This window comes from Amia ocellicauda, chromosome 9 (assembly GCF_036373705.1).
Source record: "Amia ocellicauda isolate fAmiCal2 chromosome 9, fAmiCal2.hap1, whole genome shotgun sequence".
NCBI lineage: Eukaryota > Metazoa > Chordata > Actinopteri > Amiiformes > Amiidae > Amia > Amia ocellicauda.
In genome coordinates, this window is record NC_089858.1 from 36224580 (window position 1) to 36239953 (window position 15374).

The 15374-nt window shown below is 46.3% G+C and overlaps 1 protein-coding gene across 2 annotated transcripts; it reads right to left on the reverse strand.

Annotated features, from left to right (window-relative positions):
- Positions 1–346: 346 nt before the first annotated feature.
- On the reverse strand, positions 347–11361 carry LOC136759358 (VIP36-like protein). Of its 2 annotated transcripts, XM_066714317.1 has the most exons (9): positions 11132–11361; positions 10124–10242; positions 9858–9975; positions 7535–7617; positions 4693–4725; positions 3856–4017; positions 3623–3737; positions 3066–3185; positions 347–2931 (listed from the first exon to the last, which is right to left on the reverse strand). In XM_066714317.1, exons 1-9 carry the CDS (start codon positions 11331–11333, stop codon positions 2789–2791), a joined length of 1095 nt encoding a protein of 364 aa, XP_066570414.1. In that variant the 5' UTR covers positions 11334–11361; the 3' UTR covers positions 347–2788. The 2 variants fall into 2 exon arrangements, with proteins under 2 accessions (XP_066570414.1, XP_066570416.1); XM_066714319.1 differs by lacking the exon at positions 4693–4725 and having other exon boundaries at positions 11132–11360.
- Positions 11362–15374: the final 4013 nt, after the last annotated feature.

Here is a 15374-nt window from a genome sequence, read left to right on the forward strand (position 1 = left end):
CAAAAGTTAACCTACTAGTAGCATGGATTAAAGCCTTGCTGTGTTCCAGTGTTGTCCGTGAGAAAATCAGAGTTCATCTGCACTACACCCATCTGAGGCCAAATGTCGCTGTCCCCCTCGCTGGCCCGTGCACTCCCCGGCTGTATCCCTTCGCATCCCTGTGCCGATTCCTCACCTTGCATTGGCAGCTTGTCAACCAGCCATTCCTCTGTACAACTGAATAGGATTTGATTTGGGTCAAAAGGGGGGGGTTGTCTTGCATCAGGCAGTTATTCCAAACCAGCCAATATTTACAGGGGAGAGAAGAGGGGGGTGGGGGAAATGATAAAACAGCAAAAAACACAAATTAAAAAGATATCCCAACTTTTATTCTGTGGGGGAGGGGACTAGAGCAAGGAGCCAGTCATCTGTGTGTGCACACTCACTGTACTGATGACACGCCGGAACAGACTTTCAGACCAGGGTGGAAAGAGAAAACACGTCAGTGCAATGATTACAGAATTTCACAGCGTACGGGCACGGTAGGGGGTATGGATAAAGAGCCCCCTTCCCTGCTGAACGTGGTGTAGGTAACCGCCAAGGCAAAGTGAATCAGACTGGCTCAAACCCTGGGAACCAACTCCAAGCCCTCAACTTAGCTGTTCTGCTGCAAACAAACTGGCAACAGGAAAGCGGAGATATCACCTGTCAATTAATCTGGCGGCTTGTCTGTCCGTCTCAGCAAAGCCCAAAAGTTCCTTCCAGTCATCTTATTAAAAATATAAAATAAAAAACATATTTGAGCCACCCTCTTCCACTGGACTGTGGCTTTTGAAAGGCTCTGGCCATTTGATTTTAACGCCCATTAAAACCTGGACCCGTGTGGCTGACGTGCAGTGAGACGGACAGGAGGTCATGGCAGGGACTGGGGCAGGTGTTGGAGGGTTGCTTTTTTTTTTTTCTTTAGAAATACAGGCTGAATTAAATCACATGATTTCCTTACTTTGCATCTGACAAACAAAACAAACATTCAAGGTGCATTCCTGACAGCATTCCACATGTAATAGTATAAGCACTTCAACATTAATCCAAGGGATGAAAAAACAAGAAAACAGTGTGTGCCACTTATTTTGATAGTTATAGATATTTTAAATCCTAAAAACAATATCACAGGAGGCAGACACCCAGGCTCAGTCCTGAGCGATCTATAGCTTCATCAGACCCATAAGGCAGCCAGGGCTGTATGGCACAAGACCTTTATAGCAGAAGACTGATGGGCTTGAATTCCTTATACTGCAGAACAAAGCAGCTGGAAATTTACAAAAAACAACAAGTATACAAAGACACAAACACAGGCAGGCCCACACACAGTAAGACAGTCCTAGTTGGATTTTAAAATGGCAGAGAAAGACCACTATCTATCAGACATGATTAAAAAAGAAGCAAACATTTATAACCAAGACATTTCAATACATCATTTCACAGGCAGCCTTGCAACAGCAGTGAGACGCGGCAAGAGGCACCCTGGGGCGCCGGCTCGGATTCTCAGTGTGGATAAATCGATGGCGATAAAACAACACCGCATTCACAGTACAGCAGTGGAGGACGAAGGTACACATGAATATCAAACCCTTCTAACTGACAGAGCTTGGAGGATCATCGCTCAACTAAATACTGAGGACAAAACAAAAAGGAGGGACCTGTGTAATAAGCAGGTTTCTCCAGTGGGGATCTGGTTGTATGTGTAGCTGTAGAAGAAAAACACTATCACTGAAATTATAATAGAAAATATCACCAGACACAAAAGCCCTTAAATTTCACCCAATTCAACCCATTACACATCAACATGAATAATGACAAACACGAGGGTTTGGATTGGCGGAGGTTTCGAGGCAGACAAATAGAAATTAAAAAGGTTATTTCTATAACAGTATGACTCATCCATGATCTGTATCGGATTGAGTCCCTTCCCGTGCCCAAGTGCGTGCCAAGTTGCACCTGTGAGCTAGGGCACGGGGCCAGAGACGGAGACAAACACAATGATTAGACACCCGTCCTTGTGGCTGACGTCTGAAGGACAGTACCCCGGGGGCGGTCAATACGGCTCTGCGAGAGTCACTTCCTGAGAGCCCAGCCTCGGACCGTCATGCCAGCCAAGACGAGAGGACCCCGCCCAGGCCAGGCCGGGCACGCGTTTCCACTCCGGTCTCCACCCATATGACTTCAGCCCCCCCTCCCCCATCCAGTGTATGTTAACGGAAACGCCAGCGGGTGAAGACAGGAGGAGAAACGTGCTCTCGCACTCCATTTCGTAGTTATTTTTGCAAGCAAGACTTCAAATGCACTTGTGGGAAAGGGGGCAGGAAAGAGAGGGTGAGAAAAAATCCCTTCTGTAGGTGAACACTCCTCCCCTGCTCTCTCTCTCTCTCTCTCTCTCTCTCTCTCCAGTGTGGAGGTGAGGGAGGGCTCATCTGGAGATCAGATCGTTCCTCCTGTCAGTTCCTCCCGTGTCTCTCGCTCCCTGCTCCGTCACTGCGGAGATGGTATGTGTGGGAGATCCAGCCTGTTGGTGTAGTGGTTAATGTCTCTCGCTCTCTCTCGGACCGGGGCTTACACAGGTTTATTCTGCAGTGAGAGTTCAGCGGTTATGGAGGTGACAGTCTGGCTGAAATCAGTGGTTATGGAGTTGACGGTCTGTGTCAGTCCAGTGGTGAAGAATGCGATCTCTCGCTCACTGCAGTGATGACTCTCTCTGTGGTGTGTGTGTGGAGGGGAGGGGAGGGGTCTCTGTCTCTGTCTCTCTCTGTGTTCAGTAGAAGCGCTTGCGGCTGTTCTCTTTCCACTTCTGGTAGACGATGACAGCGATGACAGCCAGCATGATGGAGCCCAGCAGCGAGAACAGGACGATGAAGAACACCGTCACTCCACTCATCGGCTCGTCACGCTCGTCCTCTGTCAGAGAGAGCAGGGGGGGAGGGGGGTACATCAGGGAGAGAGAGAGAAATGGGCATAGTGAGGACGGCACATGTTAAACTGACCCCCACGAGCGGGTCCATGCTGGGTCAGTGTGTGTGTGTGTGTCTCACCGATGAACAGGGCCATGTTGTCCACCCTGGGCACAGTCACCTCCTCTTCCTGCTTCTCTTCCTCAGCGGTGCGCATCACAGTCAGCTGGTACAGCTTCAGAGAAATCAGGTCGTGGTTATCTACAGAGAGAGACAGGGGGCTGGAGATTAGGGCAGGGGACTATACAGAGAGGGATAGAGATTCGCTCTGGGGTGTGAGAGAGGGGGAAGAGAGGGGGAAGAGAGGGAGAGAGCTGCCTTCACCAAGAAGAGAAAAGGAGGCAGTTGATACACCGGATGCCGGGGGCTGCGAGTGTCGCCGTGCTGCAAGGTTGCTCGATCCCCCGGCCTTCGGAGAATGATGCCTCTAAATATAGAATGGGCATGTCTTCCCAGGGACGGGCTATTCTCATCCCTTGGCGGCCGCCCACTAACTGCCCTCCCATCCCCCGCCCTCCCCAACTTCTGAAAACAGTAACAGTGCATCTGATAGAGCAACCAGCTGGTGTCCACAGGGAGGCAGGAGGGCACTAGCACCAAGTTCAGAGGCCAGACCCCAGGAGACGCCCTCTCCATACCTGACAGGTCTCCAGTGATGGCCGATGCCCCAAAGTAATACCCCTGCGGCAGCCACACCCCCGGGAGGTCCAGACAGTCCCGCCACTCGTGCTTCCCATCAATGTCAATCATCACCTGCAGAGAGGGAGAGAGGTACGGTGAGCGACTGTGTGTGTGTCAGGGAGACTGAATCAGTCAGTCAGTGCGGGAGTGTCAGCGAGTGTGTGAGAGGGAGTGTGATGGTGAGACTCACGGTCAGTCTACGGCGCACGTATCGCACCACCAGGAAGGTGTCATGGTTGAGGTTTCTGACCAGCGCGGTGCAGCCCCCCAGCTCCGTGGGCCGGCCGTCACGCTCGTGGTCGTAGCTCACCGTGCCGTTCCCCACCATCGCCGACACGTAGGGGAAGATACGCTGAGAGGGGGGAACAGAGCAATAGAGAGGATGTTAACATCTACAGTACAGGATAACTGTTCTGATCACAGGACACCACAGAGCATGCGGCAGACAGGCGGACAGTCACAGCCAAGCGCAGGGTTAACACGCAACACTTGGCCATAGCTGTGCAATAGAAAAGGAAGGGCAAGGGATCCAATCAGGGAGCAGTCTGCCCCCCGCAGGGTGGGGTCTGGGGGGTGACTGGCAGGTGCAGTGGCTCTGCTGGTTTCTGAGCTCACTGACCTCCACAGACTGAATAGCTTTCCCAGACTTCTGGGAGAGAGAAAGGAAAAAAGAAAGACGACCACAACAACTAAATAAATCACCTGGGTTGAATCGAAACACAAACCTAAATCCGAAGAAAGAAGAAATAAAAATCCACTATAAACGGATTAACCTGGTAGGCCTGAGTAAAGCCCTGGCGCACACAGAATGTCGCAATCTTCTTTTTTTTTTCTGGGATGGGCTGTAGGTCCGGGTTTTGATTCAACCAGGGCCAAAATGCCACAACCAGAAGACACCACAACACAAAACACCACAGGCCAGCGAACCCACGCCGGAGCCGCTGTGGCTCGGCCCTACGACCACTAAGGGCTGCATGCTCCGGTGATGGAAGATGGAGGGGGGAGGGGTTGTTCAGAAGTGGGGTACCTGCGTGCGGGGGGTGTACCTCTTCTTCTGCGCCTGTCTCCATGAAGATTGGTGCAAACAAAACAAAAACAAGAGGGGCACAGCACAAGACGGGCCCTTTAAACACCTGGCACTGAGAGCAGCAGGCAACTCCCCATCAGATGCTATGGCAGAGGTCTTTTCCTTAGAGGTTTTCTAGGATCCATTTAAGACCCAGCTGGGTCAATCACAGCTCTTACTGAACATCTGTCTTGTATTCATCACCATCTGCACACTGACACTGTGCACAGGCATTGCATTGCACACACACAGGCAATGTAATATAACGCAACGCAATATATATACAGTGAGGGAAAAAAGTATTTGATCCCCTGCTGATTTTGTACGTTTGCCCACTGACAAAGAAATGATCAGTCTATAATTTTAATGGTAGGTGTATTTTAACAGCGAGAGACAGAATAACAACAACAAAATCCAGAAAAACACATTTCAAAAAAGTTATAAATTGATTTGCATGTTAATGAGGGAAATAAGTATTTGATCCCCTATCAATCAACAAGATTTCTGGCTCCCAGGTGTCTTTTATACAGGAAACGAGCTGAGATTAGGAGCACTCTCTTAAAGGGAGTGCTCCTAATCTCAGCTCGTTACCTGTATAAAAGACACCTGTCCACAGAAGCAATCAATCAATCACATTCCAAACTCTCCACCATGGCCAAGACCAAAGAGCTGTCCAAGGATGTCAGGGACAAGATTGTAGACCTACACAAGGCTGGAATGGGCTACAAGACCATCGCCAAGCAGCTTGGTGAGAAGGTGACAACAGTTGGTGCGATTATTCGCAAATGGAAGAAACACAAAATAACTGTCAGTCTCCCTCGGTCTGGGGCTCCATGCAAGATCTCACCTCGTGGAGTTTCAATGATCATGAGAACGGTGAGGAATCAGCCCAGAACTAAACGGGAGGATCTTGTTAATGATCTCAAGGCAGCTGGGACCATAGTTACCAAGAAAACAATTGGTAACACACTACGCTGTGAAGGACTGAAATCCTGCAGCGCCTGCAAGGTCCCCCTGCTCAAGAAAGCACATGTACAGGCCCGTCTGAAGTTTGCCAATGAACATCTGAATGATTCAGAGGAGAACTGGGTGAAAGTGTTGTGGTCAGATGAGACCAAAATCGAGCTCTTTGGCATCAACTCTACTCGCTGTGTTTCCAGGAGGAGGAATGACCCCAAGAACACCATCCCCACCGTCAAACATGGAGGTAGAAACATTATGCTTTGGGGGTGTTTTTCTGCTAAGGGGACAGGACAACTGCACCGCATCAAAGGGACGATGGACGGGGCCATGTACCGTCAAATCTTGGGTGAGAACCTCCTTCCCTCAGCCAGGGCATTGAAAATGGGTCGTGGATGGGTATTCCAGCATGACAATGACCCAAAACATACAGCCAAGGCAACAAAGGAGTGGCTCAAGAAGAAGCACATTAAGGTCCTGGAGTGGCCTAGCCAGACTCCAGACCTTAATCCCATAGAAAATCTGTGGAGGGAGCTGAAGGTTCGAGTTGCCAAACGTCAGCCTCGAAACCCTAATGACTTGGAGAGGATCTGCAAAGAGGAGTGGGACAAAATCCCTCCTGAGATGTGTGCAAACCTGGTGGCCAACTACAAGAAACGTCTGACCTCTGTGATTGCCAACAAGGTTTTTGCCACCAAGTACTAAGTCGAAGGGGTCGAATACTTATTTCCCTCATTAACATGCAAATCAATTTATAACTTTTTTGAAATGCGTTTTTCTAGACTTTTTTTGTTGTTATTCTGTCTCTCACTGTTAAAATACACCTACCATTAAAATTATAGACTGATCATTTCTTTGTCAGTGGGCAAACGTACAAAATCAGCAGGGGATCAAATACTTTTTTCCCCTCACTGTAGCACTTACAGGTTGGGTTATCAGTCACTCCCTAGCAGAGGTACAGTGACAATGTCTATACTATTCTCTAATAGCATGTGAACTCTGAAGCAACATGCAATTGTCTTCGGTTTATTTCTTATGACGGGGGAAATCTAAACAAATCCTCATCTTCATATTTTCAATCTGAAACACTTTTTTTTTTTTTGCATGCATGCATTTTTTATCTATCTTTCCTGGCACTAGTATCACATCGTATTCCCTTTCACAGGTCAGTCTCAAATGAACCACAGCTGGAGCCGAGCCAGGAGTGGCAGTCAGTCTGAGGTCAGTCAGCGCACAGGCGAGAGACGGCTCTGCAGCATCAGCCCATTCCCCGCCTGCTCCCTCTACCTTGGTGGGCTAAAAACTGTACTAAAGCTGTCTGTCTTTCTGATTTCCATATACACACACAGGCAATTAGATTAGAACAGCACAGACACAACCAGGAACCAGAAAAACAAATCTGTTTGCTGGGGCTCGTCCAGCTGTGGTCTGAGACCCCGACTCAGGGTGCTCACCAAGTCTGTGCACAAGGGCCTGCCTCTGCAATGGCTGCCTTAATGCCACTCTAATGGGCACCAGGATGGATGCTGAGAGTGAATCCTTATTATCTTTTGCAGCTGTGGGGGGAGCTGCTGTTTTTTTAGAAGCACCCAAGGGCAACGGAATGCGGCCTGGAAACTCGCTAGCTGCAAAGTTGACCTCGATTCACTCTCCGTACTTGGCCCCAACCTGCCATCGTCACCCTGGTCTGAAGGGGAGACTCTGAAGTAACAGATGCCCACGGAAAGCCAGCTACTGCAGAGGCCAGATCTCCTGTGCAGCGCTGGCGTCCGCCACACCGCAGCGTGCCTGGGTGTGGCAGCCTGTGCCCACTGCATCTGCCGCTGTGCCCAAGGCGCCGTACCTCCTGCTGCTTCTCCTCGTTGGGGTATGTGTCCACAAACAACCCCAGGCCCGTGAAGAAGTCCATATTGCCAAACACTGGCCCTGCAGAGAGACACACAGCCAGCACTGAGCAACAGCCTCACAGCTCCCCAGAGGCTCGAACACCCTCTCCATAAAAAAACTAAAATATATACAGTCTCACACCCAAACATTACACATGATGCAGTGCTGACCACCTTGCATCTCTAAAGTGCTTTTGTAGACTGCCACCCTGAGCAATGTTACCTCCTGCTGTAAAGCTGCTGAAGAGGGCAGGCTTGCGTACACGATTTCAAAAGAGCACAGGAGGCTTCAGCTCTCAAAGGAAAGTGCTCAGGGGCCCAGGGGTGATGTGGGCTACATGCAGACTCCTATAGTTTGTGGTTCCCCTTACTTATACTCCTAAGCTCTGTTGTTCCAGGGCCTTTGTGTGACACCAAGGTTCCCAGCATACAGAACTTCCCAGGCTGACTTCTGGTCCCCTTCTTAGTATTCAAATACAGTGCCTTGCGAAAGTATTCACCCCCCTTAGCATTTTTCCTGTTTTGTTGCCTTACAACCTGGAATTAAAATGGATTTGTTGGGGGTTTGTATAATTTGATTTACACAACATGCCTACCACTTTGAAGATGCAAAATATTTTTCATTGTGAAACAAACAAGAAATAAGACAAAAAACAGAAAACGTGAGCGTGCATAACTATTCACCCCCCAAAGACAATACTTTGTAGAGCCACTTTTTGCAGCAATTACAGCTGAAGTCTCTTGGGGTACTTCTCTATAAGCTTGGTCTGGGCTTTGACTAGGCCATTCCAAGACATTTAAATGTTTCCCCTTAAACCACTCGAGTGTTTCTTTAGCAGTATGCTTAGGATCATTGTCCTGCAGGAGGTGAACCTCCGTCCCAGTCTCAAATCTCTGGGAGACTGAAACAGGTTTCCCTCAAGAATTTCTGTGTATTTAGCGCCATCCATCATTCCTTCAGTTCTGACCAGTTTCCCAGTCCCTGCCGATGAAAAACAACCCCACAGCATGACGCTGCCACCACCATGCTTCACTGTGTGGATGGTGTTCTCGGGGTGATGAGAGGTGTTGGGTTTGCGCCAGACATAGTGTTTTCCTTGATGGCCAAAAAGCTAAATTTTAGTCTCATCTGACCAGAGTACCTTCTTCCATATGTTTGGGGAGTCTCCCACATGCCTTTTGGAGAACAGCAAACGTGTTTGCTTATTTTTTTCTTTAAGCAATGGCTTTTTTCTGGCCACTCTTCTGTAAAGCCCAGTTCTGTGGAGTGTACGGCTTAAAGTGGTCCTATGGACAGTTACTCCAATCTCCACTGTGGTGCTTTGCAGCTCCATCAGGGTTATCTTTGGTCTCTTTGTTGCCTCTGTGATCAATGCCCTCCTTGCCTGGTCTGTGAGTTTTGGTGGGCGGCCCTCTCTTGGCAGGTCTGTTGTGGTGCCATATTCTTTCAGTTTTTTAATAATGGATTTAATAGTGCTCCGCGGGATGTTCAAAGTTTTGGATATTTTTTTTATAACCCAACCCTGATCTGTACTTCTCCACTACTTTGTCCCTGACCTGTTTGGAGAGCTCCTTTGTCTTCATGGTGCTGCTTGCTTGGTGGTGTTGCAGACTCTGGGGCCTTTCAGAACAGGTGTATACATACCGACATCATGTGACACTTAGATTGCACACAGGTGGACTTTATTCAACTAATTATGTGACTTCTGAAGGTAACTGGTTGCACCAGATCTGATTTAGGGCCTTCATAGCAAAGGGGGTGAATACATATGCACGTTATTTTTTCATTTCACTTCACCAATTTGGACTATTTTGTGTATGTCCATTTCATGAAATCCAAATAAAAATCCATTTAAATTACAGGTTGTAATGCAACAAAATAGGAAAAATGCCAAGAGGGGTGAATACTATTGCAAGACACTATAAAGTCTTATTTCACATGTTCCACTTGGTGGGGGGGGGGGTTGTCAAACAAGACTAAATCTGGACAAATCTGTAGAGGACTTGACAAACAAAACAGTCAAGTTATTAATGTCACTTCATCCTCAACAAGTGCCAGATAGCAGGCTTAGGTATGTCTGCATGGCGGTGAGCGAGACAGGTGGGACTGTAGAAACGCTTTCGCTGCCTCCATTTAACAGAGAGTAGCTGGACTCACACAGCCAACAGCGTCGCTTGGATTTAAAAAAAACAATCAAATGGGACAAGAAGTCGTCCGGGGAAGTGAACGCTGGGGGCTGGGGGTTCCTGTAGCGATTAGCGGGGCAATAGAGTCTGTACCTGACTGCATGCGGTCCTTGGTGTACCACACCGCCAGCCCGTCCCCATTCAGGTTCTTCTTGCCCTGGCCATGGATCTTGAAGTGCACCTGCAGCTCCCAGTCCTTCAGGTGACACGGCTACAGAGAGGGAGAAAGAGAAGGAAGGAGAGAGAGAAAGACAGAGAGAAAGTCAATCAACAAACAGGTACCCATTAGCCTGACACACCTACAGATTTTCAGTCAGCGAGATTCTCTCAGTCGGGGGTGAGTGGGGGTAGTTACTCACGATGCGGCTCCACACGGCCCCCTGCTTGCTCTGCATGTCCTGGGTGAGGCGCACTTGTTCTGTGGTTACCATGGCATTCCCCATCAGGTCCCAGTGGGAGGAGCTGGCGGAGCCGACACCTACACACAGACGCATACAAACACACAGGAAACACAGGAATCAGTGACCCGCTTTTTTGGCCAGGGTCTCCCATCCTGGCCCTGCAGAGACAGTCCTTAGGGTCAGTGGGCAAAAAACTAAGTCAGTGAGGGCTCCTTTCAAATTGCTGGAATTTAGATGACACAGTACTGCGACTCTTGGGGGCCAGGGCTGTACACCTCTTACCTAGACACCATGAATAGAATATATATATATATATATGTAGACGCATGAATACAAAATCCACTCTCAATTTAAAGCAGCTTCTTGCACTGACACCCTTCTAGGGCCGGAGAAGCTGGTGCTGCGGGTTTCATCTGCTAGGGGGTGCTGCAGTATTGCTGGACTTTGATCTCCCCTCGTTGACACGTTGTTTTTTGTGCAAAGCAATAAAAATTCACTCCTACTACACATACTTTAAATATGCTGCATTTGGAAGCCATTTATTTAAAAGTACAAATTAAAATGAAACGACAGGAGATAATTAAATAACAAAAGCGCAATGTTCTTTAGATACCCGCATTTAATAAGCAAGTGAGCTGGTGCGCCTGCGCCTGACTCCAGCAGTACGGCGGTGCTCACAGCCGCGTCGTTACGCAACCCAGGCGGGTCGGGGCGGCTCTCCGGCGTGCGTTCACAGCCAGGACTGGCCATGTAACGCTATATCCCTGCGGGGAAGCACGGCGAGATACAACAGGTGTATTCATTTGCGACGATTTAATAACAGTCCACTTCAAATCGATTACATTTAGCGCTGCTGCCCCATGTGCTGAATGAGACAGATGACACAGATGTGCGATGTGTAAAAAGACCCGACATTATCGATCCGCCGGCCCCTTGCCCAGACTGCTTTCTACCGGTGGACTTTACCTTGGTACGGTTTGATCAAGGAATGCTCCCTCTTCAGGAACTCCTCCATCTCATGGCCCTCGTCCCCCCGGCTCCGGCTCGCCGTCAGAAGGAAGAAGAAAAACGCGAGGGAGATATTTTTGATCATGTTTTGATATGAGATTAAATCGAAAAATCCATTATGAACCCTGACTAGATCTTTCTCGTTCATGGTGGCAGCCATTTTGCTCCTCCCTCCCGTGGACACGCCTTTCCCCGCCCACCACCTCTGTGAGCGGCTGAGTTCCTTTTCGGGATTCATCTTATTGGTCAGCGAGAACTGCCACTCAAATGTCTACCTTTCCCGAGCCCCGCCCCTTCGCGCAATACTGACAGGTGGATAGCAGCATATTATTGGTTAAAGGCAACGCCATCCCAACCGCCGCGCCTTTCAACCGTTCCGCTTAGATTATTGGTCAAGCCAGCTGCAAATCAAACGTGTTCCTAAAATCCTGCCCCGCTCCCGAAAGCAGCGGCCGTGGTCCGATCCCGTAGCAGTGTCCGGAGAAAGATGCTCAAGAGACTGAGGACAGGCAGCACAGCGTGCCTTAACGTAACACTTATGATATGACTAAATTATATATTTTTATTGCACATAGTTAATTATACACCTTAATTTTACAGCTTATGCATTTACGTATGGATTTAAGGCTAAGTAAAAATAAGAATAATGCATATTTTATTATTATTATTATTATTATTATTATTATTAATTTTGTTATTGTTGCTGCTGACTACTATACTATAACCCAAAGCAATGCAGGGAATAGACATCTTCCTAGAATGGTGACGGTGGTATTAGAGAGAGGAGCAACTACTGCTCCCAAGTCTCTCCATCTGAACAGCTTTTGCTTAATTTTAGTTGTGTAATGGGAAAATTTACTTTTATCATTTCCTTTATATTCTCTATATATTATAAATGGTTTAATGTTGCTAGTGCAGTCTGGTCTATAAAGCAATGATTCGTTTGTATTTACTCTGCTCTGGGGGCTACTTTAATTATTAGTTCTTAATGCATTTCTGTCTGAGAGGTTACTTCAATCAAGCATTGTCTTCTCATGATATCATTCAGCCACTGTCTTCTAGGATATTCAATCAGCTGAAACAGTTAAACAGTATAGAGATTGTGTGTTTTGGGAACAGGTATTTGGTTAAGCACTTACAACAATGTCTTTGATAAACATCTGTTGCCTACGAATGCTGACCAGCACCAATCAACTCATCAAACACTTCAACAACAGTAACAAACTTAGGTCTGTGTTAATTATTATGTATGTTTGTACTACTGTATTTTAATGAGATGTAATCACTTCTGACAGAGAAGACTGTAGCCCATTGTCTCTGAAGATACAAAAAGGCTTCTCCAACTCACATCCTTAGTTATTTTCTTCACTTCACGTGAGAGGAAAGCTCCGGGTTAACCTGCATTTATGTTTTCTGTAATAAACTTGTTACTTCTTCATTGGTGTATCCTGGGATTTACTAAAACCACTACAGTTGTATAAAAAATGGATCTGAAATCACGGGTTTAGGATAAAGAAATAGTAGTTTTATTATGGTGAGAGTGTGTACTACTACACTGAGGTTATTGTTCTCAAAGTGTTTGTCTTCTGTAGAGTTCTTCATTTCTTCACCATTTTTGTTTTATTTAGTTTTTTTACTTTTAATTTCTTTTGAAGATATGTATTGGCCAGTATGAGAGGGCATACAAATAGGTTTTGCAGACGATCATGTCACTACTGGGTCTTAAGGTGTGTCCTATGCTTGAGGGTATGGGTGAAAGGTGGTGGGTGGTGGGAGTGACACTGCATTTCTTGTAACTGACTGTGATTGTTCATTGTGCAATTGTGTGGCTTTTTGTGTGATCTGCTTTCGCTCATTGCAGACACTAGTGCTGACTAGGGAGAGCCAGTTTCCCACTATTATTATTATTATTATTATTATTATTATTATTATTATTATTATATTTTTTGATCAGTGGCTAAGCATGAAACTGATCTTGATTAATTAAGGTAGTACGTCCAGTGAAGTAACTGAGAGAATTGAATCCAGAGGAAACAGTTGCTCTCCAGGATTGAGGCTGGACACACACAGTGTTTACGGTGGGTATGCTGACACAGTGAGACTAAATAGTGGCATGACAAAGTCCTTGTCAGAGTCTTCCGTAACTGTAGTGGAATGGGGTATTTCCATGTAGAGACACATGGGATGGACTCCCAGGAGGTGTCTAGCATTCCATTCCATATTTCAGGGAACTGCTCGAGTCCAACCCCACTGTGGGTCAGTTAGCTCAGCGGCTCCCACACGTTTCCCACTGTGGCCTGGCTATCTGTGGTATTAAAGCATCACAGACTGCCACTATATGAACTATACAGCATGGACACATTTTTTGGCATAAAAAACACATTCACTTGTACAAAGGATACAAAATGTCATTGCTTATAAAAAAAATCAATACCAATACAGAACACTGAAGCATTTCTAAATTATTTTCTTCATAGTTTAATATTGTTGTTCTTTTAATGTGGGTTTGAGATGCAGGCCAAAATGTGTCACAGACTGAAAGGGTCCACAGACCGGACTTTGAGAACCATTGAATTTGCTTTTGCCTTGTCAGGCCCGTTTATCCTACAATTTCTGCCTCAGCCCTTCAATGAATCCCCTTCACTAAGAGAAAAGTTCAACCCAAAGGAATATTTCAAATTCAGCAAATGAGATGAGCACACAAGTGTTGCCTAAGAAAAGGGGTGTTTACATTTGATAAAAAGAGGCTCCTTTATATATATATACATATATATATATATATATATATATATATATATATATATATATATATATATATATATCAATAGGGAATCCCCAGTCCCCAGACTACCCCAGCAGGACTGCAGAAGATTGGGATCCGTTTAACATGTGTAACTGCCCTCTGTCACGTACCAGATATTGGGTTACATATGAAGCTGTTGGTTTTCTGTTGTTGTTTTTACGGTTCTGCAATCCCAGCTCAGTCTACCACTTTCCCATCGTACAGTGTGTGCTAGGTATACATATCTCTCTGTAGTGCTCTTACCACACACTTTGTGCCACTGATTCCCCTCAGCAAGAGTGAGAAAGCACCCTCATGGCACAGCAGTGAAATAGTGTGCTTTTCTTTTTTCATACTACACACGACTGTACCGGGAAATAAACACAACTCTCACCTGCAGACCAATGTGATCGGTTTTATAACTATGTTTTACTTGACTGGGTATTTTACAGCCGGTTACCCAGTGCTGAGGGTACATCACAGAAGGAATGTGTGACATTAAACTGAAAGCATGTCTGTGCTTCCTCTGCTGCAGCGAAACCTGAAATGACTCTACCTCTCTCCCTGCTCCCTGTGATGCATGGTCCCTTGTGATGGTGTGACAGTTTTCCACTGTCAGAGGTGTCTGTGATTGGCAGGCAGGCGCAGTGTCCTAATACTTGAGTCTTCATAAACTAAATCCTCGGTTGTATTAATAAATTAGGTAGCTGTGCAAAAAATAAACTATGCATCCTGGTGGTATTTCTACTTTTATTATAATAACTTGGAAATCTGGCTATCATAGGTTTTCTTTTAATACAAGGCAATGATAATAATTATAATAATTTAGATGGAAGATATATAATCCCCCCAGCCCTGCCGTCTCCTTCATCCCTGTTGACAGCCCCACTGGATCTTTCTTTAAAAGCTGCAGATGCATGATGTCATCGGCACCCAATCAGGGCATGCTGTGGCTGTGGTGATGTAATGTTTACCAACAAGGTCCATTAGAACTGCCCTAGCCATGCAGACGTATGCGTCTTTATTACACAGATGATAGTGGCAAAAAAATAAACATCATCACCATCCGTGTTATAAAATGCGGAGGTAGTGGTGTGAATTAATGAAATGTAATGTTTACATATTTATTGATGGTGTTCGGATTTAAGCCTTAAAATTAGTGTATTTTGCAACTCTTTTGCAGTATTACTCTAAAATAAAAATGTTTTCCAAACGATTCGTAAGGTTGTTAAGCAAACAATGATATGCATAACAATTTAATTTTTTAGAGCACATTATAGCTTAAGGAAGTAATTATTTATTGTATGTAGGTTTTTATCTGATCATATTGAGTGTCCCCTCAGCACGGCACACATGACGTCACTGGTGGGCGGGTCGATGGGCGGTGTTATGATAATGAGTGGGCGGGACGGGAGAAAT